Here is a 20,993-nt window from a genome sequence, read left to right as displayed (position 1 = left end):
GCTGTCTGGCAGCTGTCCTCCCTCAGCAATTCTCAGATGTGTGATGCGTCAAAGCTATTTGGCCTCGCTAACTCCCTGTTGTCCCCGAGGCGAATCAGAGCATTAAGCATTTAGAAGTAGAACTGAGCTCACCCAATAGCTCTCTCATTGTCTCTCTCCCTCTCTCTTTCTCTCTCTCTCTGTCTCTCTCTCTCCTCTCCAGCCTTGTCGATCTGCTAACGGTTTTGCTGTCGAGGCAGTGGACAGCCTGGTACGCTGTGGCGTCCTGATCATGGAGGAGGTAAGACAAAAGCGCACACCAACACACGCCCGGAAATAAATAACACTTTCATATAACCTCCCTACCTGACTTTTGTTCTCTGTATGGTGTGGCCAGGTTCTCAGGGATGCTCCTGCCTGTGATGCCTACAAGAAACTGGGCACCCTGTCCTGGAGCACCTCTGATGACCCGTACCATGATGAGTCTGACTCTGAGGATGTAGAGTCACGTTTCTACAAGGTACAGAAGACACACACACACACACACACACACACACACACACACACACACACACACACACACACACACACACACACACACACACACACACACACACACACACACACACAATCTAAACTCACAGCCTTAGTCCCACATGTAATCTCCTGTCTTTGTACAGTTGACCGACGTGTACTGTAAATCATCCTGACTTCCAGTCCGTATTTCTCTGTCGTTCTCAGTGCATCCAGCTTTATCTCATCAAACCCCCTCCTCCCATCAACCTCCTGACATTGTTTTTGTCCCTCTAGTTGAGCCAGCCATCCCAGTGTCCAGAGATGCTCCTCTTCCTCTGTAGTTTGCTATCTGGGCATCTGAGGGCACTGCGCTTGGCCACACAAGGACTGGACCTCCTCCGTACTCCTCTGCCAGGTGTGTGTGTGTGTGTGTGTGTGTGTGTGTGTGTGTGTGTGTGTGTGTGTGCATCTACAGCCTAGGGAATATGTGCTATACATGTACAGTATATACACAGTAAAATATACTGTATTCATTATTGTGAGTAAAAAAAATCATTATGAACTCATAATGAATATTTATTTGTGTCCTCCTGTGTCCTTGATACTTGTGATCTCTCCATCCAAGCCATTTTCCCATTTTGTTTCAGCTCAACCACCTTTCATGATTATTAATGACCACTAGTCTATAAGACTATACTGCTAGACCATTATAGATCGACCATTATAGATATATTATTAACTTGAGGTACCAGTTACATGTCATGGTAGACCAAGCATGCAATACCCATTTCCCTTTGGAATGGAGTAACTGGCTCCATTTGCCAGGTCATTTTTTCTTTTTTTTTGTTGAACTGAACAATGCTTTTCTTCATACAGAGGCTGTCTGTGTTGCTCAAATACACTCGCATCTGTGCAACATGGCGCATAAGGACAGATGGCACTATGGTGAGTGCTATTTTCGGCATCCCACCAAGTCTCTCCCACACACACGCTTTTCTTAAGTTCTTAATGGCCTAAATGTAAAAGCTTTTCATTACGCCTCTTCCTACTGGTTCAGTCCATGTGCGTGCCAACTATCACCAGAGACAGGAACAGACCCACCGTATACTCCCACACTTCAAATCTCACACTGCCTTCCTCTGTAATGGCTCTATTCGACTACGAAGGGTAACCCAGAACCTTCCATATCCTGAAACTTTATAGAACCTGTGAAGTTCTCTGATCGCTTTTTGTAGAGTTTCCATTATAACCGGAACCATCCCTGAAGGGCTCCTCCTTCAGGGATGAAAATAGACAATAGACAATCTACAAGCTCAAGATGCGTCGCATCGTGACGCATTATGAGCTTGTAGATTGCCTATTTTTGAACAATTTTGAACAAGTTCTGGGTTCCCTGCACTCAGGGTTAGTACCACCTCCTGAGCAGGGCCTAAATTAGGTTCTGAGAACCTTTCATGGAAACAAATCCAGAAAATATGATACACAGCACACTGAGCACAGTGCAGTTTGATTAATTCTTGTGGTGGAAAAGAGCCATATGTAATAAGGCAAAGAGGAACCACGCTCTTCAGTATTACGCTGCATAAAATGCCATCCATCAGACTGGTAATGGCTTTAGTATTATCTGGAGGTGGTGTTTAAAAAGCATATTGAAAAGCTGTCTGCGGTTTTGATGTATGCGAGTCTTTGTGCCACATTTCATAGAGAGCTGCTCCGAGGAAGTGGCACGCACTGCTGTGAGAACGCTAATAGACTTGGGGGTAAGTGACAGCCGCCTGTGTGTTGTTTTTTGTGTGTCTAAATGTAGCTCTGACACTGAACAGAATTGGAGCACCACGTTAGCTGGAGAATTTCAGCCTCAGTTCATAGTTTCTATTCAGGCACCAACCAGACCCCAGGTGTACCAAGCTTTTGTGAGCCCAAACCCAACTAAAGCCTGTAATTGACAATAATTACTACTTCCTCAATGTAATATGTTTTAATTAAAAGTATCTTGATACTCCATCCCCATCCAATTTGGAGTTATCAGGCAATAAATTAAGGCGACCCAGGCCCACTGGTTCTGGTCTGGCCAGTTTGTTGGCAGAAGTGTTTAGATCAAAGGTGAATCTAGAGAGCAATGGCACAAGTCTTATCAACTAAAGCCCCCCATGATTGCTACTATTGCAACACTTTGTTTTTCTTCTTCTTTTTGTTCAAGTAGATCAATACTCCATGCATGGGTGCTGCAGCACTTTAAGTCACTGGAGACAGTTTGGCACTCATTCAGTTCACCCTCTGCACTGTATACAGTAGCACTCTGTGGTTTGGCAATCATTCCCTGCAAAAATAGAGCAGGCTTCACTATATTTAGCCGCTAAGGCTTCATATACGGGCTGTCGCATTATCTCCCTTCTCTATACCATTTTACATCAATCGATGTTTGTGCTTGAGGCTCCCGGGCTTTAGAAGTTCCACATGTCAGAAGGGAATTAAGGAAAGCTGCTTGCAGTTTTTATGCAGCCAACAAAGGCAAAAGATGATGGGATGATCTCAAGTTAAGAGTCTCACTCCAAGTTCACATGTGAGAACCACTACTGTCAATAAACAGTTTCTTCTTACTGTATTTTCTTTAATTGTAACAGTGCTGTATTGTCTGTTGTAAGTTCTTTGGCATTACATAGGTTAGTTTTTTGTTGTTTTAGCCTTGTTGACATCATGTCCATGTGTCCTCCTATTTATATTACATGTGTGTCTGTGTCCGCAGGTCATTGTGGAGGAGCAAAGAAACGGCATGTTCCTGGCAGTCAGCCCCCGCTTCCAGCTGGCAGACAACCAACAGAAACTGCAGTGCTTCATCTCACAATATATCTACGATTGACATGTGTTGAGAGAAGAAAAAATCGGTGCCTTTAAAATTTGTATTTCCTGTTGACCATTATAATTTTGTGTTAATAGCATTCAGCAGCAGTCTCTATGTATATTTAGTTGTCATGTTGCATGTTTTTTTTCCTTTTCAGAATCTGTTCAGGTTGACTTTTATTTTTTGAGGCATTAGTGTCACCTCAACGGTTTTTAGTTTATGTTTGAAGCACTAGTGCCACCCTGTGTTGGTTTTAGAGAATTGCAATGTATAGCATTTCCTTGGTCGAGAATGTTCCTTTTTTTATTGGTTGTGATGCAAACACACAATTATTTTTTTGTTATGATCCAAAACAGTTAAACAATACTGTGACAATTGGGTGTGATATGTGATGTGGATGCCTTCATCGCTGACTTTGTTCTAGATCCAGAGGCTTACATGGATAAAAATGTTAAAATATTCTTGTGTATGTCTGACTACAATATGCAATGGGTCCTTCAGTGGTGGAATTTATCCAAGGTAGTCCTCTTACTAAGGTCAATTTAAAAAAGCAAATTAGCATAGACAAATGCTTTAGGCCCTGAGGTAGGATAGCAGGTCGATGAATTATGAGCAATGAGCTGTGCTTGAATTACAGCCAAGATTGACACAGTTGGGGTCCAAAGTTCCTCCAAGGCAGCAAGATACCATAAATCTTTTAAAGTAAGACGTTATACTTTTTCTTCTGCAAGCCAAATATTAAGTATACAAGGAAAAGTTTGTAACTTTGTACAATTTAAAAAACATTCATATCTATACACATTTGACAATCTATAATATATATTTTTATTATAAAATAAGGCAAAAATCCATACACTTGCAGAGTTTATCACATTTTCAATCACAGCAACAGTAGTGGGTGGCTGACCAGTGTAGTTTGATACTTTTAAGAGATACAGACAGCAGATGTGATGGCCAAATGAATGAAGGTTGTTAGTGAAAGCCCGGATGACTCATCCAATTAGTTCATACAATATTACAAATACTTCGCTTACATCCCAGCACACAAACATAAAAGCAACCCATTCTGAAACAGAAACCAATATAACAATAGATTTTCACTGACATGATTAAATGTCTGTGATGGTCCTTTTTTCAAGAGGCTATCAGTAAACTTATAAACCAGTAAAGTAATCCATTTGGCTAGAGTGATCTTAGTTAGCAAATCAGTCTTCGGTGGCTTGGTGGAAGGGAGCAGGGTTCACTCTCTTGTCACGTCACGTGTTAGACCACTTTGTTCAGTATAGATCCAAGCTGGTCTATCTGACACTCCACCACGTCGCCTCTCTGAAAGAAGGGTGAAATGATTCATCAAATATAGTCAAGGAAAAGTTATGTTCTTGACTACTGGGTAAACGCATTAAACGTTTTCAAGCTGTCTGTTTGGGTTCAGATACTGTATGTTGTGATGGGCATTTACCATCATTTTGTACTTTATTACCATACAACTTTATTACAGTACCATATAACTTTATTGCCAGCTTGCCCAGCATTGCAAGGGATATTGTGTTGACGACGTGCCAATCAGCGTGATCAAGTTTTGGTACCTTGCATTGGCAGGGTTATAGGCTCTGTGCATAACCTTAGTCCCGGGTTTCCAGAAGGTGGCATACCCGTTTACTGTTGATTGTCTCTGCAGCATATTTGAACCAGAAACACATATGAAGGTGTCATATGTGTTCCCGGTTCATGTCTCCTGTTCATCATGATGAACGGGTTATAAAATGTCTGATCAATACATCTAGTTCTAAAACAAAAGGTCTGATCATCCTCACCTTGAGAAAGACGGGAGGATTTCTGAACACACCCACACCTGGAGGGGTGCCCGTGAGGAAAACATCACCTGGAGTTAAGGTCACAAATCTATCAGAGGAGACAAACGGAGTTACGATCACAAATATATCAGAGGAAACTGAGTTAAGATCACAAATCTAACAGAGGACACAGTTATAGTCACAAATCTAACAGGAGACAAACGTGCATAAATGGCGAAGTCCTCAGTCACAGAAGCTAGATTGTGAGCAGTGATTGAATACCAACTTGACTTACTTTGAGACCCACGCAACCAGTTCCTCTGTCTTGAAGATCATCTGATCAGTGCTGCTGTTTTGGACCGTGTCTCCATTAACTAAACAGCGAATGCCCAAGTTGTGGGGATCTGGAAGCACAGTAATTTGTTCCATTAAAGTCCTCAATGAATGCTATAAATTAGCTGTACTGATCTTCAGAGAAACAACGTGTTGCTGTCGGGCAGAAACCTTGCATTTGTTTCATATTTTTTCATAAATTAACGCCCTATTCTATACTTAACTCAATGGCTTATTTGTTTTCCATTGCGGTCCTTTTACATGCACATGTACATTTGTATGACATGCTTGTAGATCTATGCTATTTTGCATTTGTGTGTTGCTGGTAAGTTGAGGAGAAAAGTCAGAACACACTGCTGGTACTCAGATATTCAGATTGAATCAATGTAGCCTACTGAAAAAGTTTGATTTCGACATGATTCCAGGGGCATGTCATATTAGCATATTAATGAGGGGTTGAGCCTACAGTACAAGCGTGGCATATTGTAATAATTAATAGATCATGAAGGCAAATATAGAGCCAAGTTTGAGGTACTATAGAACTCCTTTATGGATGAGTAATTTATTTTTGAGTGAGAAAAATACTTGACATGAACATTTGTTGATCGGAGATTGCTTTGTCTGAACTGGAACTTAAAGTGTCTGTGGGTTTTGTAAATATTTAACCAATGACAAGTATTAAAAAGAGCTTATGTCTAAATAATACTACATTGGACCCATTGGGACACAGGTGCTTTTTCCATTTCCTGAAGTAATAGTTTCGGAAATACAAGGTTTCTGCCCAACAGTGATGAAATGGTATAATAGTAATAAACTAATAATTCCTTTACAGTAACTTTAAAATTTCTCCCCCGTTTGTCAGCTGGTGTCATTTGCTGTCTCTCTCACCTTTCACCGAATCAGTGGTCACTAAGGCAGGGCCGAGTGGACAGAAGCTGTCAAATGTTTTTCCCAGCAGCCACTGCTTCCCATTGCGCTTCATTTGCCAATCACGTGCGCTGACATCATTGGCTACAGTGAACCCTGCCACGTATGATAGAGCGTCTTCCTCCTGAATAACAAGAGCAGGGCAGATGGCAATGTGTCAGAATGGGTTATCTGTGGGTTTCAAATGTCCTGTTTGTCATATTTTACTTTCTATATTTCTGTAGTTGATGTGATGCTTCACCTTGATGTGTTTCCCCCTTCGTCCAATCACAAAGGCAAGCTCCACCTCCCAGTCCACCTCCTTCAATCAGACAGCACACAGTTTCACAACTTAACCTCTGCAACATACTGTACATCTAAAAGGTATAGGCAGGGGTAGACCTGTCGCATACATGCCAACACTCACAATTCTAGTAGGATTCTCACTCTTTTTAACCCTTTCTCTTGCTGTGCTCCGAATTTGTTATTGCTGCCGTTAATCTCCCGATTTCATGTGCAATGCATACGCAAACAAGTTCAACCCTGCCTGGCCTTTGTAGCTCATCATTGCGCTTGCTCAAAGACACAAGTTAAAATGGATGAAACAGTTCCCATGTCAAGAAGTATTATACAACAAAATGTCAGTCCACTTGGTCTGAGACCTTCCCCTTACTTTTTGAAAGTAAATTTTTCTGGCTTTATTGATAGTATCAGGGGAGAGAGACGGGTAACAAGGAGAGAGAGTAGTGGAGTGACATGTAGCAAATAGTCCACCAGGGTTGGGAGTGAAACTGGGGACTCACTGTCAGGCATCAGAGCCTACACGTATATGGTACGTGTCCCAAACACTCCGCTATCGGGCGCCCCAACCTTCCCCTTTCTAACATTTGCTGATACACCAGAAACATTTCACAGCCTAGTGTTGGCAGGTATGGCCTGTCACACTCTGACTTCAACGCTTTTCAGCTCTTTTCAGATGATCATCAATGATGCAGTAAAGTGTCAAACAGTCATGTTTTTCATAATTTCCACTCCCCTTCACTCTCCGTACAATTCATGCTCTGTTCCGTAAAAGGAAGAAAAACTCATTCTGGCTGGTAAACAGTTCCCTCCCTGCCTGTGCTATTTACAGCACAGGGAACTCTGCAGCAATGTAACTGGCCATGCTTGGACGTTTTGTAGCTTTTGTCTCCGCTAATGTGAACGCAACATGGTCCAAATGGACCATTATGGGTCTATTTGGTAAAGTATCATAGTATCACACTGTCAGAATTAAATGAACACTCAGGATTTGACAGTGTATTATTAGTTTCATGTCTGTGCCTCACCTGGCTCTCTGATGGTAGAGTGATGTCACAGTATGGTCCGGTGATGGCACTGGGGAACTTGCTGAAGATGATTGGTTCTTTGGGGATGGGGGCGTTCTGTTCCAAGCAGTGGTCGCGGTAGTTCATACCCACACATATGACCTTCTCTGGGGCCAGCACAGGAGACAACAGCTTGATGTCTGACCGTGCCACCACACACTGACCAGAGGACAGGGCCCTGGGAGGGGGGGAGCAGAGGAGAATGTAGGAAGATGTTAATTGGTGCTGTCCGCACATAGGATGGAGATCTATGGTGGGATTGAGAATGGGGTTCATTCAAAGACATAAACCCTTAAGTCCCTATGTAGAGCACACCTTCAAAACATTTGTAATGTTTTCAAAGGTTTCTAATTCTAAAAGATGTTCAAAACAAGCTAAAATAGCCGATCTACAAGCTCACAATGCAATGCATCGGGACGTTTTGTGATACTATGATACTTGTTGTACTTCTTTTAAGAAGTATGGCCTTAGCCTGATGTGGCAGTACCATTCTGACATATTAAATACTGTACCTGTGTGCACCCTCCAGCCCTTTGTCACCCATCTCCAGCAGCTGTCTCATGGTTGAGGGCATGGAGGGGTCAAAAGCCTTCAAGTCCACTACTCCGAGACCCTCACCTTGTTCAATTCCCACTCTTATCCCCCCTTCATCTCCGTGATGATGAAACTGCACCAACCGCATTGCTGCACTGCACAATCCACGTCTCCCTGGGTTTACTGGTAACTTACTGGAGAAACTCCTCAAGATCAACAAGGAGCGAGAAGGAAGTATCATCTGTTGAGAAAAGATGAGTCAAACTACTGTGAGAAAGGAGAGTGAAGATTGATTGATTGATTGATTGAATACTTTACAGTTTGCAATTAGTACAGAGGTACTATTTACAATGATTGTTAAAAGGATAACACAGGAAGCCCTATAGATTGTGGTCCTGTGTATTCATTTCATTAAGACCTTTAAAGACATACAATAACAAAGGTAGCTAGACATCATAGTAGCCTTTGACTAAAAAGACAAATTGTAAAATGTAGTCTTCTATGTTACTTCTCAGCCTATGCATACTCTCTTTGGGGTCGCGATATAAAACAGTATGGGTCAGTTAATCTGTTGAAAGGGTACATATGTCCAAATTTGATATCATGTCTTATCTGACACCTTGTTTGTGCAATTATCAGTAGCTGAAACTACCCTATACACTTGCTTATGATTTATGACTCATGATCACGATAAGAAAACTGTCTGCTGGTGAAGACAATAGATCACATTTTCTGAAAGAAAAGTTAAAAATAAAAACGAACAAAAAGAATAACGACTGCCTGCCTGCGTTCTGCCTCTATCTGCAGCTGGCGTGTAGAGGTGTATGACAATTATTTTTAATTTGTGCAATTTTGTATAGTGCAAAATATGAAAACACTAACCTGCTATCAAGAATCATGTGAGAAGTGTTCTTACCTACCATGCCCTTTGGACGTGACTCCCCTAACCAGTAACCATTAACCTGCTTCCGGGTTTGGGTTTGTAGTTCATGGTCGCATTCGGGTCGGCTTCAAAGTTATGAAAGGGAGCAGCCCTGAAACATGAACTTCAACCTGGTGTTTGCACATTCCCATTTACGGCCTGTACATTACATAAACGTTCAGATTTCAAATATATAGTGCTTACCCCATGGTCACGGATGTTACAATTCTGTTCGGACCCTCAAAAGTACCTGTATATTCCTTATTGTTCAATAAAAAAGCATTTTATTCCGATTGGTGGCCATTTTATCCGTATTTCCTTAACCGCTTTCAACTACGCGAACCCATTTGGTTGGGAGGTGTACTGCACTGTGATACATTAGATTATAACTATGATAAAATGGCCACCGATCCGATCAAAATGTTTTTTATTTAACAATACGGAAGATATGGGTACTTCTGTGGACCCGAACAGAATGTTAACATCCATGGCTATGGGGTAAGCACTTTATATTTGAAATTTGAACGTTCATATTATGTAGATGTACGGGCCGTAAATGGAGAACGTGCAAACACCAGGTTGAAGTTCATCCATGACGGTCGTGACAGACGACCGTCATGTGATCCATGGCTAGAAAGGAATTGCAGCCAACGTCATGGTATGCATGGATACGCTGGTATCCATGCATACCATGATGTAAAGAAGACGTTTTGTGCAAACTATTTCCCAGGATTGTATTTGTACTTGCTCGTTTTTCGAAGCAGTTTTGATAAAACTACAATTCCCAACAACATGGCCTGAACAACGCTCTCAAGTCATGTGACCAATCGGAGGAGTGGTTGTGGAACCGGTGGTCAGCTGTCTCTTTCTCTCTGAAGACGTCGGAGGAGGAGGACAATAATGTGCACCAGGTAATCTTCATCCATTTAATAAGTCATTCTTTCGACATTACGATCAATAAGTATTTTCTGATCTGTATGTTTCAATGTGTGTGCAGTGTGTGTGCACGAATGAATAGGACCAATCGCTTTAAAGACTTGCCAAATTTATATTTGGTCCAGTATTGTTACAGCACAGATGGAGATCATGAATCTATGCTAATGCTTAACACTTTTTGTGTTTTTAGATTTTTGAAGACATTCATTTATGTGCACCTAAAATGATCACGTGATGAAATGGCTTTAAACCTTAAACCGTTATGCAATCAAACTATAGATGTAGGAAAAAAATCTGCTGTCTTGGACATCCCGTTCCTTGCATGATCGTCGTTGTACATTGGGTTCCTCAGAACGGGCTGACAATTCGAACGAATAGCAAGTCACTGCATTAGTTAGTTTGATGTTAATTTGAATACTTTTGCTATTATTGGGTAATTGACACGAAGAAGGCAGTGGGTGATGCCCTTTATTCAAAAACAAGTTGATGTTTTTTCGCCATTGTTTCAGTTTTGGTTTCGCTAATTTCTGAGGTTTCTCACAGTGCAAAATGCGAACCTCTCATGGAAGAAAAGTGATGACAGAGTGGATTTGCCAAACAATCAAAGTAAATTATTGTCCCAGACAAAACCTCGAGGTACCATGGCAACACACCCACACGCCTGAAGGCGGTGTGCTGCTGTATACAGTAAGCATGTAATAGGCGAAATAATTTGACAAAATATAAATGCAGCTTTGGTGGCATAACGTGAACAGTGAACACCCTAATATGTCAAGAGATGATGTTTACTTTGCATATTGATTCTGTTTGAGTAGGCCTACAGTGTGAATGGATTAATTTTGCATGATATTCATTGCCTTTTAAGAAGACATTGTAACCAAACCCTCTGTATGAAAGCCTGATCCTCTTGCATCAAGAAAGAAAACTCAGTGAACTCGTATAGTTAAGTAAAGTAAACGTCTCAAAGGTCCTGTCATGGCCCCAGACTTTGCCCCAGTGTGTTATCTCTAGCCCTGCATTATTTAGTAGGGATAAACTGTAGCACAGGCTAATAATAAGATCTCAAGAGATTCCATCTATCAAACATCAGGTAGTGTTTGTAAACAGCTGAGTAAACTGACCTATATATTGATTTATATGATTGAGTAAGAAAGTTCAAATAGCTATATTTTTCCATTTACAAATCAAACTCTGAGAACGTTGTGATTATGACCCAAATGTTACGTTCAGGGCAATTGGATTGGGCCTTTACTACTTGGAATACATGATAATTATGATGTTGTGATAACTCTGGACATTACTTTTTTCAGCATCCAACCCATTGAGTGGACCACTGACTGTAAAGACCAGAAGTGAGTACATAATGTTTTTTTTTTTGTGGGGGGGAGGGTTTGCACACAAAGCATTTTCACTTCAGTTTTCTTTGTGCCTCTTTAACAGACAGCGCTTTTCCTCTTCTCTCTAGTTTCGATGGCATTGTCTTGGTGGCCCAGAGCCATGACACGCTGCCCCCACAGCTGGAATGTCTGAAAGCACCACTGCTGGACTACAGCTCTGTAAGTTGATCTCGGCCTTTCTCTCTCTCTCTCTCCGACACACAAACTAGGGCTGGGCAATTAAGCGAAAATATATCGAAACCAATACCGACTACTAACCGGATAATGGAGAAGCAAGATTTTTTTGCATTTCCTCAGCACCTTGAACAGTGATGGAAACGGTCAACATTTGTACTGAAAATCCATATACCCCACCTCATCCACCCCCCCCTATATACAGTATCAACAGATCGACCCAAAAACGTTCTAATAGATTTTTTAATCATTTACTACATCTTTATTTTGTATATTTTATAATCGCTCAATAATCGTAATCGAGGAAAATGTTTGAAATAATCGTGATATTCATTTGAAGTCATATCACCCAACCCTAACACAAACTGTAATGTTTCACTGTCTCGGTGCTGTCTTCTCTCTCTCTCTCTCCCTCTGCCTATCTCTCTAGGTAGACACTGGTCTTGGGGAGGAGGTGGTGCTGTTGAAGGTACCTGGTGCCCCTGGTAATCGGCTGGTGTTTGCCTCCACCGGCCCAGTGAACCGTGACTACGATGATGTCAGGCGCTTCAGTGATGCCGCTGTCAATGGCATCAAGCGGTCAGTCTAACCTTGAACAGTGACCGGAAACGGTCAACATTTGTACTGAAAATCCATATACCCCACCTCATCCACCCCCTCTACATCTGGTTGGTTCCGTGCTGTCTAACTCTCTCTTGTCTCCCCTTAGGGCCATGAAAGCAGGTATGCAGCGGCCCTTGCTGGTCTGTCCTACTCACGGTGACTACGAGAAGAGCACCCTGGTGGCAGCCCTTGGGGCACTTCACGCGCTCTACATGGTGAGAAAACATGTTGTCCTCACAGTGTGAGTAGATGAAAATGTATTAAACAAATGAATGAATAAATCATCTTGTTATCTCCCCCGCTTGAAGCCCCTGGAGGTGAGGGAGGCCAACATGAAGCCCAGCCCATACAAGGTGTGCGTTCTGGGCCTGTGGGTAACACAGCAGGCCCTTGGGCCAAAACTGGTGGAACTGGCCAATGCAATGGAAAGTGGGAGGTGAGCACAGCACAAAATCTGACCCGGACAGGAACCTTTGACAATCTGTTGCTCATTTGCTCATGCTGTACCTGTCTTCACCGCCCTCCTTCAGACTGGTGTACCGTGACATTGGTGGCTCCGACCCTGAGCGTATGGCTGCTCCCCGTGTGGCAGATTATGTCCAGGAACTCTTCAAGGACAGCCCTGTGCAGGTATTTATTTATTTTACTTTATATACAGCTTATAGGCAGTAAAGTAGCTCAGTAGCAGTGGTTTGATACATTGCTGTATATCATATCATGTTATGATACGTTACTGCTTTGTTAGAATTACCTGTGGAATTAGTGAGACCAATTGCTCTGTTGACTGTTTTCTAGGTGGAAGTGTTGAAAGATGTACGTATCCTGGAGAAGGAGTACCCCTGTCTGGCTGCAGTCAACCGCTGTGCCAATGGTAGGAGAATCAAGTTAGACTGGCAGGGAAATATCTCTAACGTTCGAAGTCGTATCCATAATTGTGTTGCGTATTTCCCATACAGCTGTACCTCGTCACCAGGCCAGAGTAATCAAGCTCCAGTACTCTGGAGAGGGACCCATCCAAAAAACTCTGATGCTGGTGGGCAAGGTGAGAAGGGACTTCTATAATTACATTAGTACGTTTTACATGTACAATAAAGTGTGCACTTATTAGTGACAGTAATGTCTGGATATGTGACAGACAGTCCCTTTGTCATGTTTCCAGGGTATCACTTATGACACTGGTGGAGCAGACATCAAAGCTGGAGGTTTCATGGCTGGGATGCACAGGGACAAGTGTGGAGCTGCTGCCGTCGCTGGTTTCTTCCAGGTAAACTCAAGCCCAGGCTTCAAACCTACCCCGACGTGTCACATGTTTTGGGCTTGTAGAACTCCTTAATGTATTATGACAACCAGTAGTAAGGGTTCACAACCTAGCTGCCTTCATTCCAGTATTACTTTATAAAGTGTCCAAAGTAGTACAACACCTCCCTCCCTCCCTCTCTCTCTCATTAGATCCTGGCCAAGCTGAGGCCACAGCATCTGAAAGTGGTGGGCTCCTTGGCGATGGTGAGGAACAGTGTGGGTTCAGGTTAGTGTAGTTCACTCTTAAGCCTGATTTATACTGTTTGTGTGCGACTGAAAATAGCAGGTCTACAAACGTACTACGTGTCGCAGCGCAATCCGTTGTAAGCTTATAGATTGGCTATTTCTGGTTTCCTACACATCTTTGTCCCTCTCAGTGAGTGATGTATTATGTAGCTCCTTCCCTCAGGACACTAATGTGTGTGTGTGTGTGTGTGTGTGTGTGTGTGTGTGTGTGTGTGTGTGTGTGTGTGTGTGTGTGTGTGTGTGTGTGTGTGTGTGTGTGTGTGTGTGTGTGTGTGTGTGTGTGTGTGTGTGTGTGTGTGTGTGTGTGTGTGTGTGTGTGTGTGTGTGTGTACTCAGACTGCTACGTGGCTGATGAGCTAGTGGTGTCCCGTGCTGGTCGCAGAGTGAGAGTGGGCAACACTGATGCAGAGGGACGCATGGTGATGGTGGACCTTCTATGTGAGATGAAGGAGAAGGTCAGAACCTAGTGTTTTACTGTAGATTCTCATACTTATCCCAGTTGTCCTCCTTCCTGTTCATACACCGGCGTTCCTCCTCTTCACAATATTCTCATTTCTTCTCTGCAGGCCGTGCGTGAGGTATCTCCCCAGCTGTTTACTATCGCTACTCTGACTGGCCATGCCATCCGGGCCATGGGACCCAACTACTCTGTGAGTACTGCTGAGACGCAACCGCTACTGCAACTTAAATGGGCACTCGCCTCTGTGTTGATCAATTCAAACATCTGAGCATTCAAATGTAAAGAATTCAATTATTCAGACATAATGTGTGCAGGCTGTTGATCTTTTGAATATGTCCTTGTGTAGATTATCATGGATAACGGCCCAGCCCATCGCTCGGGAAATGCTGCGCAGTGGCAGAAAGGTAAAAGGGACAACAACAGTAGTAACATTTACTGTAGGTCACGTCTGTAGGTCACGTCACAAAGTGCCAAAGGAATGAATCACACCTCAACTTGAATCTCATCCGTTGATTTGTTTTTAATAACCTGTGTCTCATGTGTAGCTGGAGAAGTTTTGGGGGACGTGTTTGAAGTGTCCAACATTAGGCGAGAGGACTACGAGGCCCACAAAGGGAAGTCTGAGTATGAGGATATTCTCCAGAGCAACAACCTGCCATCCTCTGGTACTCCCCGAGGACACCAGACCCCAGCAGCTTTCCTCATCATGGCCTCTGGGCTTGATAAGGTACGCAGATTATTCTAAGACTTACAGAAGATTTTTAACTGACACATGTACAGTATGATGGCAAAATTACAAAAAGTGACCAGTAAAATCATAACCCATGTTCTTTTTATTATCTCTTTGAATTTAGTTTGGTGTTGACTCTGCCAACCCTCTGCCATACTCCCATGTCGATATTGCTGGGTCCAGTGGTCCTTTCCCCGGAGTGCCCACAGGCGCTCCCATCCTTGCCATGGCTACCAACTACATCCTGTCTAACTAGTTGGACATTTTCTGTCGGCGTACCAACAGAAATGTTCAAATTGTTTCTCTTGTATGCTTAGTCACAACACAAATTGCACAGCCGTCCCAACAGAAATGACATCATGCTCAACACACAGGATACAAATATGCATTTTTCCTTTTTGTCTCAACATTCCAGAATACCTCAGAGGAACATTGTTCTGTGAGAAAGTAGTTTATTCATTGAGTTATTTTGATAAGATTCTGCAACGTCCGTCCAATCTACACCACTTGTGTCCAGTGTTCTGTGTTCCCATTTCTAACTTGAGTGGCCTGTATTGATATACTCAGGGGTGAAATGGCGGTATTAAAAAATGCCATCCTTTTTTTACGTGTGAACCGAGGACTTGGTTGTGTGATTAATGTTGTGTGCCAGTCAGATTAAAAAAAATGCCTCTTTGATCAATAAAATACATTTACAAAACAAGTTTTTTTTTATGACACCTTGGACCAAAGTTTGAAAATTATTAAAAAGCCAATTTTCATCAGTCAAATAAATATATGTTACAGTTGGGGATATAAAAACAAAAACAAAATCATAATTTCTACAGGTAACATCTGTGTAGTGGAAATGGATTTTTTTCCTTATCCATTAGTTGAAGCAGTATACACAATTAAAGCATAGATATTACAAAAAGATATTGTGTTGAAGAATGTACATTAGCTTAATAGTGAGTAGAGAACTGCAGTTTTTATTATAGCAATGAAATATTAATATTCATCAGGAAATGTATCACTGTTGTACACAAATCAAAGTAAGTTATTGCCACACAGGGAAATTAACATGATGGGAAACTTGCAGGTTTAAGTTAAACAACACTGACCTATGTATATCACAAATAATATGCATATGATTGTCTGCAATGACAGCATAACTGATATTGCACACACAACTCCATGGTAGACTTATGAAAACATTGCAAGGAAGCATGCACGGCACATTATCAGGCTTAATTTTATCCTTCAACTTCTTGTTTATGCTCCAAAATGACTGGATATAGAGATTTCGCAGCTATTTGTAGCAATTGTAGAAATATTAGGCCTTAATTGTCGAATGTTTAAGCATGTTATCATGTATACTTTTTAAAAAAAATATATATATATATATGTTTGTTTGTTTTTTACATTTTGGACACAAAATAGCCAATTTTACATTGAGGTGCCCAGATGTCCCTAGTGCCCAGTTATCCTGTTAACGAAGGGAGAACTCAATCGTTTGGATCCCATAGCCGGGATGAACAGAAGCAATGTGATTGGATACGTAGCATGCCGGGTGCAGCGTGATGGACGGCCTACTTTCATGCTTTGTTGTAGCTGGCCAATGGCAATTTCTTCAAAACGTCAATGAATTCCACATTGGCTCAACCAATTGCCTGGCAACCAACTAGCCAATCAGAACGTGAATGAGCGTCCCCCGCCCCGGCTATGGCATCTACAAACTAAACACGGAAATCAGTGTTGCCATGTCGCCTTATTATAAGCGACTTTGGGCTTCTTTTTCTGTAAAGTTTCTTGTGAAAATTGGTAGTTTTGGGTTGCGTTTTTTTGGACTTGTTTCCAAAGTGTCCTTGCTTATTTCTGCTTGCTTCCCAAAAAATATTTATTATTTAAACCAGTGGTTCTCAAATATTTTCATGAAAATGTTTTGAGCCCAGGGAGCATTTGTGTTGTTAGAAAAATGAATAAAATGTTTCCAAATATTCCACATTTTATTGCAATAGTTTTTGAAAATAGCCGATAGCATATCGGTTTATAAAGCGCTCATGTGGCCTTAAGTTGCTTCTTTTGGGCATTCTTTCCTAGACCTGGTTGCTTATTTGTCCCACAAAACCTGGCAACGCTGACGGAAATGACGGAATGGCGGAAATGACGGAATGACGCAGAATGAGAATCATTAAAACCACACGTTAGCAGCGCGCCAATAGTCATCTTGTTTCTCTCTTCGGAAGAGTGTGTCGCAGGCAGCTTTAGCTCTTTCTCTTCTCCAATACAACACAACACAGAGACGTCTCTCTTTACCAAACGTGTCTAATCTAGACCAGCTGTAACTTTGAAGCCTCTGTTCGGAGGATCATCAACAGACAACTTTAATTTCTTTCACGGACGACACAACAACACAACTTTGAGAGACCATGTTTGAGGCTCGCTTGGTGCAGGGCTCCATCCTGAAGAAGGTGCTGGAGGCTCTGAAGGACCTGATCACAGAGGCGTGCTGGGATGTCAGCTCGTCCGGCATCTCCCTGCAGAGCATGGACTCGTCTCACGTCTCTCTGGTGCAGCTGACGCTCCGGAGCGATGGCTTCGACTCGTACCGCTGCGACAGGAACCTCGCCATGGGGGTCAACCTCAGCAGGTGGGCCGCACAATCAACACAATAACGTGGAAAGATTTGACAGCCACCGAAAAGTAGCACGAGTAACTTTGTAGGACATTATTTACTTGATAAACGCTTGCTTGGCTGCCAAGTTGTCGTTTTATGTTACGGGTTAAGTCAGTTGTCTGATGGGTACAACTTGTACCCATCAAGCTTGTATTAAATGCTACTTTGAGTCGATTGTGTGTTAAAGAAAACGTTTAGACAACAATCATTATATTATGGCTCGTCCAAGTTTGGTCTGAAAGTGAACCTTACAAAGAGAACTCTATCTTGCTCGGGCAGAGTTGCCCGGGCTTGTCCTTTTTTCATCCATATGTATAACCGCAATGGATGTTGGTTACTGAAGTTAAGTAACTGAACATTACAGATCTATTTCCCCGACATTGCGTTAAAGAATGTTGTTGAGGGGTTTAAATAGTTGATTTGACTGAGGTCTAATCCACTCTTAATGTGCGAGTTGTTTAAATCATGCTCATATTTGCAGCACAATACGCGCGCGGGGCGCCAAAGCATTACTAGGTGACGTCACTTGAGCGCCAAATTCATTGCAGCGACGATGGCGCGAATTGTTGCTTTGTTGCGGGAACTTGCATTTCCGCCATGTTGTCAGTGGATTTTAATTGACTTAGCACAGTTGGCAGTAGTTGTGTTTTTGCTATTAGTACTACACTACTAACGCTCTCTTATGGATTCGTTTTGATTAGATTTTTTGATTAGATTTTCACATGTCAGCACTTTTATGTCAAGTCTGGCTTTGCTTGTCCTACATTGCCCATAGCAATGCCTTTTTTTTTTTTACTTGTAGTTTTATAGTTTCTATATGCTGTTTGTCTTGTTGTTGCATGTTTATTTATTGTAAAACTGTTTGCTGGTATAGTAGATTACTTGGCATGCATTCCTAATATTTGCCCTCTTCTCCCATACAGTATGTCCAAAATCTTGAAGTGTGCAGGGAATGAAGATATCATCACCCTCCGAGCAGAAGACAATGCAGACACACTTGCCCTTGTGTTCGAGACACTCAGTGAGTCATTGACAACTCATAAACCACATTATTATTATTGATTTGTTTTAACAATATGTAGTGTCTACTACTTGATTTGTCAACTGGAATTAAGTGATGTTCTGGTTACTTACAGTCCCATTCACTATGTTCTTTCAGACCAGGAGAAAGTCTCTGATTATGAGATGAAATTGATGGACCTGGATGTAGAACAGTTAGGAATTCCAGTAAGTATTTTGTCTCTGTTCATAAAGCATATGTCGACAGACAGGCTTTTCTCCTCCACCATATGCATTTATCTGCATGGATTAAAGTTCTCAGTCACCATGACTGATTTCAGTCATTTTTATTTTGATTAAAGAGTATTAGAATAGTTCAAACTAGCAATAGAATACATGTTCAGAAAAGCATCTTCCAAAAAAAGGTTAACGTCTCAATATGTGATTTCTGCAACTGGTTGGCTGTATGCAGAACGGCAAGATGAATAATACCTAAACATAACAATTTTAGTTATTGTGCAAATTGATTTGGAAGCGTAGCACTAGTGTGGAGGATTTCTTTCATGCCGTTTCACAAATCACAGATTGGGGCTTGGTCTAACACATATTTCAGTCATTACATGTGTTTTTGCTTTAATCCCTGTACCTGTCTGTGTGTTGCCCCTCTAGGAGCAGGAATACAGCTGTGTGGTGAAGATGCCCTCGGGAGAGTTTGCCCGTATCTGCCGTGACCTGTCGCAGATCGGTGATGCCGTCATGATCTCCTGTGCCAAGGACGGAGTCAAGTTCTCTGCCACTGGAGAGTTGGGCACCGGAAACGTCAAGCTGTCCCAGACCAGCAATGTGGACAAGGAGGAAGAGGCAGTGAGTCTCACTGGCTTCGCATTCACACAGCAAGGTTGATGGGTTAACTGTAGCTGTTCTGAACTCAGATATGGAACCTTTTTTTCCTTTGTCCTGTTTTTAGGTGACCATTGAGATGAATGAACCTGTCCAGCTTATCTTTGCTCTGAACTACCTGAACTTCTTCACAAAGGCCACACCTCTGTCCAAGACAGTCATTCTCAGCATGTCTGCAGATATCCCCCTGGGTAAGCATGTCCGTTTAACACCTACTTTTTGCTGTAGCTTTACGACACCTTATTCAGTGTTGGGATTAATCTCCCCTCATTGCATTTTTACACCAGTTCAACTAATTTGTACATTTTATTTTCCGTTTCCAGTGGTGGAATACAAGATAGCCGACATGGGCCACGTCAAGTATTACCTGGCACCGAAGATCGACGAAGAGGCTTCTTAAATGTGGTTTACAGCTCGCCAAAAGGGGACAGTGGAGGGAGCAGGGCCGTGGGATTTCAGCAAAGAACGCTCAGCATGCTCACTTGACATCTGTTTGCTTTGGTTCCTCGTCATGAGCAGATGTTGCATGGGAGTCGTGCTGGGTCGTTGTATACCCACGTCATATAATCAGCATTGTGAACGATACAGTCAGGAGTTAACTCGTGGGGGATCACAGGCACTTATTTTAGGCGTACTGTTTTTTTTTGCCAAACCAAGCATCGTATTGTTTGAGCTTTTGTGATTTAACTCCAAAGTGTGTTGTTCAGAATGGTTGGTTGTCAAATGCACAGCCCTGGGGGAATCTTAAGCCTGAGTTATACTTGGTTGTGCATGTGTGTCCCATACTGAAAATGGCAGATCTACAAGCTTGGTCTAGATTGGGTGTCCCAAATGGCAAATCAACTACAAGCTCACTGTAGATCAGCTATTTTTGGTGCGCTACACCTGCATGGATCCAAGTATAAATCAGGTTTTAAGCACTTGTTCACTCCTCCTGTTTTCCCCTCCTCTTCCCTGGTAATGAAAATTCAATTTCATATCGCCCATTCCTACTTGTAGATATATCTGTAAATACTTTGTGTTGTCTCACATCATCCAACTGCAGTTCTTTTGTTTTCCATTCATTGAAAAAGTGATCAAATAAATAATTTGGATTGTTTCAGGATGTGTATTGTGTGTTTTGTTCAATTTGTTGATTAAAAGTAATCTGAGTGAAGCAGCTTTAATTGCCATATATAACCACAAGGTGGTGCTCTCATACTTCGTGTGCCAGCCCATAGCTCAGCAGTAGTGCAATATAAACATGTTTGATAGGAAATTGTTCAAGGATTATATTCATTATTTTGTGCTCACATGGAAAGTGTTTTAAGTAACACCTTTGAGCATAATGGAAATGGCATTTTCTAGACCAGGGCATCTCAGTTAACATTTAGTTCTAAACCCATTCTATTTCATAAATCA

The 20,993-nt window shown here is 42.1% G+C and overlaps 4 protein-coding genes across 6 annotated transcripts in view; 3 read left to right on the top strand and 1 right to left on the bottom strand.

Moving 5' to 3' along the window:
• gpat2 (glycerol-3-phosphate acyltransferase 2, mitochondrial) overlaps positions 1–3,829 on the top strand; it is a gene marked incomplete at its 5' end in the record, with an annotated part of 91,991 nt that extends 88,162 nt beyond the window's left edge. The window contains 6 exons of the mRNA XM_084055444.1: positions 203–280; positions 377–499; positions 790–910; positions 1,372–1,440; positions 2,200–2,255; positions 3,242–3,829. Coding sequence (XP_083911570.1) covers positions 203–280; positions 377–499; positions 790–910; positions 1,372–1,440; positions 2,200–2,255; positions 3,242–3,355 — 561 coding nt within the window. The 3' untranslated portion in view covers positions 3,356–3,829. The remainder of the gene's footprint in view (positions 1–202; positions 281–376; positions 500–789; positions 911–1,371; positions 1,441–2,199; positions 2,256–3,241) is intronic.
• Positions 3,830–4,193: 364 nt separating this feature from the next.
• Positions 4,194–9,242, bottom strand: fahd2a (fumarylacetoacetate hydrolase domain containing 2A). 3 transcript variants are annotated; one of them, XM_084054471.1, is made up of 8 exons: positions 9,187–9,241; positions 8,249–8,511; positions 7,698–7,914; positions 6,632–6,691; positions 6,352–6,514; positions 5,426–5,534; positions 5,152–5,239; positions 4,194–4,663 (listed from the first exon to the last, which is right to left on the bottom strand). In XM_084054471.1, the coding sequence occupies exons 2-8, from the start codon at positions 8,509–8,511 to the stop codon at positions 4,601–4,603; spliced, it is 963 nt and encodes a 320-aa protein (XP_083910597.1). In that variant the 5' UTR covers positions 9,187–9,241; the 3' UTR covers positions 4,194–4,600. The 3 variants fall into 3 exon arrangements, with proteins under 3 accessions (XP_083910597.1, XP_083910595.1, XP_083910596.1); XM_084054469.1 differs by having other exon boundaries at positions 9,191–9,231; XM_084054470.1 differs by having other exon boundaries at positions 4,195–4,663; positions 9,153–9,242.
• Positions 9,243–10,015: 773 nt separating this feature from the next.
• On the top strand, positions 10,016–15,734 carry LOC311043420 (putative aminopeptidase W07G4.4). The gene is made up of 16 exons (XM_084054658.1): positions 10,016–10,103; positions 11,439–11,480; positions 11,594–11,684; positions 12,130–12,278; positions 12,409–12,517; positions 12,611–12,738; positions 12,833–12,932; positions 13,098–13,173; positions 13,259–13,344; positions 13,462–13,566; positions 13,752–13,827; positions 14,184–14,302; positions 14,414–14,497; positions 14,654–14,711; positions 14,853–15,034; positions 15,162–15,734. Exons 1-16 carry the CDS (start codon positions 10,093–10,095, stop codon positions 15,291–15,293), a joined length of 1,548 nt encoding a protein of 515 aa, XP_083910784.1. The 5' UTR covers positions 10,016–10,092; the 3' UTR covers positions 15,294–15,734.
• A 1,503-nt stretch (positions 15,735–17,237) lies between these two features.
• Positions 17,238–20,691, top strand: LOC311043293 (proliferating cell nuclear antigen). The gene is made up of 6 exons (XM_084054484.1): positions 17,238–17,666; positions 18,617–18,714; positions 18,853–18,920; positions 19,362–19,556; positions 19,660–19,783; positions 19,916–20,691. Exons 1-6 carry the CDS (start codon positions 17,446–17,448, stop codon positions 19,990–19,992), a joined length of 783 nt encoding a protein of 260 aa, XP_083910610.1. The 5' UTR covers positions 17,238–17,445; the 3' UTR covers positions 19,993–20,691.
• The last annotated feature ends 302 nt before the right edge of the window (positions 20,692–20,993 follow it).

This window comes from Gymnoscopelus microlampas (genome assembly GCF_963454915.1).
Source record: "Gymnoscopelus microlampas genome assembly, chromosome: 4".
Taxonomy (NCBI): Eukaryota; Metazoa; Chordata; class Actinopteri; order Myctophiformes; family Myctophidae; genus Gymnoscopelus; species Gymnoscopelus microlampas.
The sequence above is the reverse complement of the archived record's forward strand: the minus strand, read 5'-3'. Positions and strand labels throughout refer to the sequence as shown.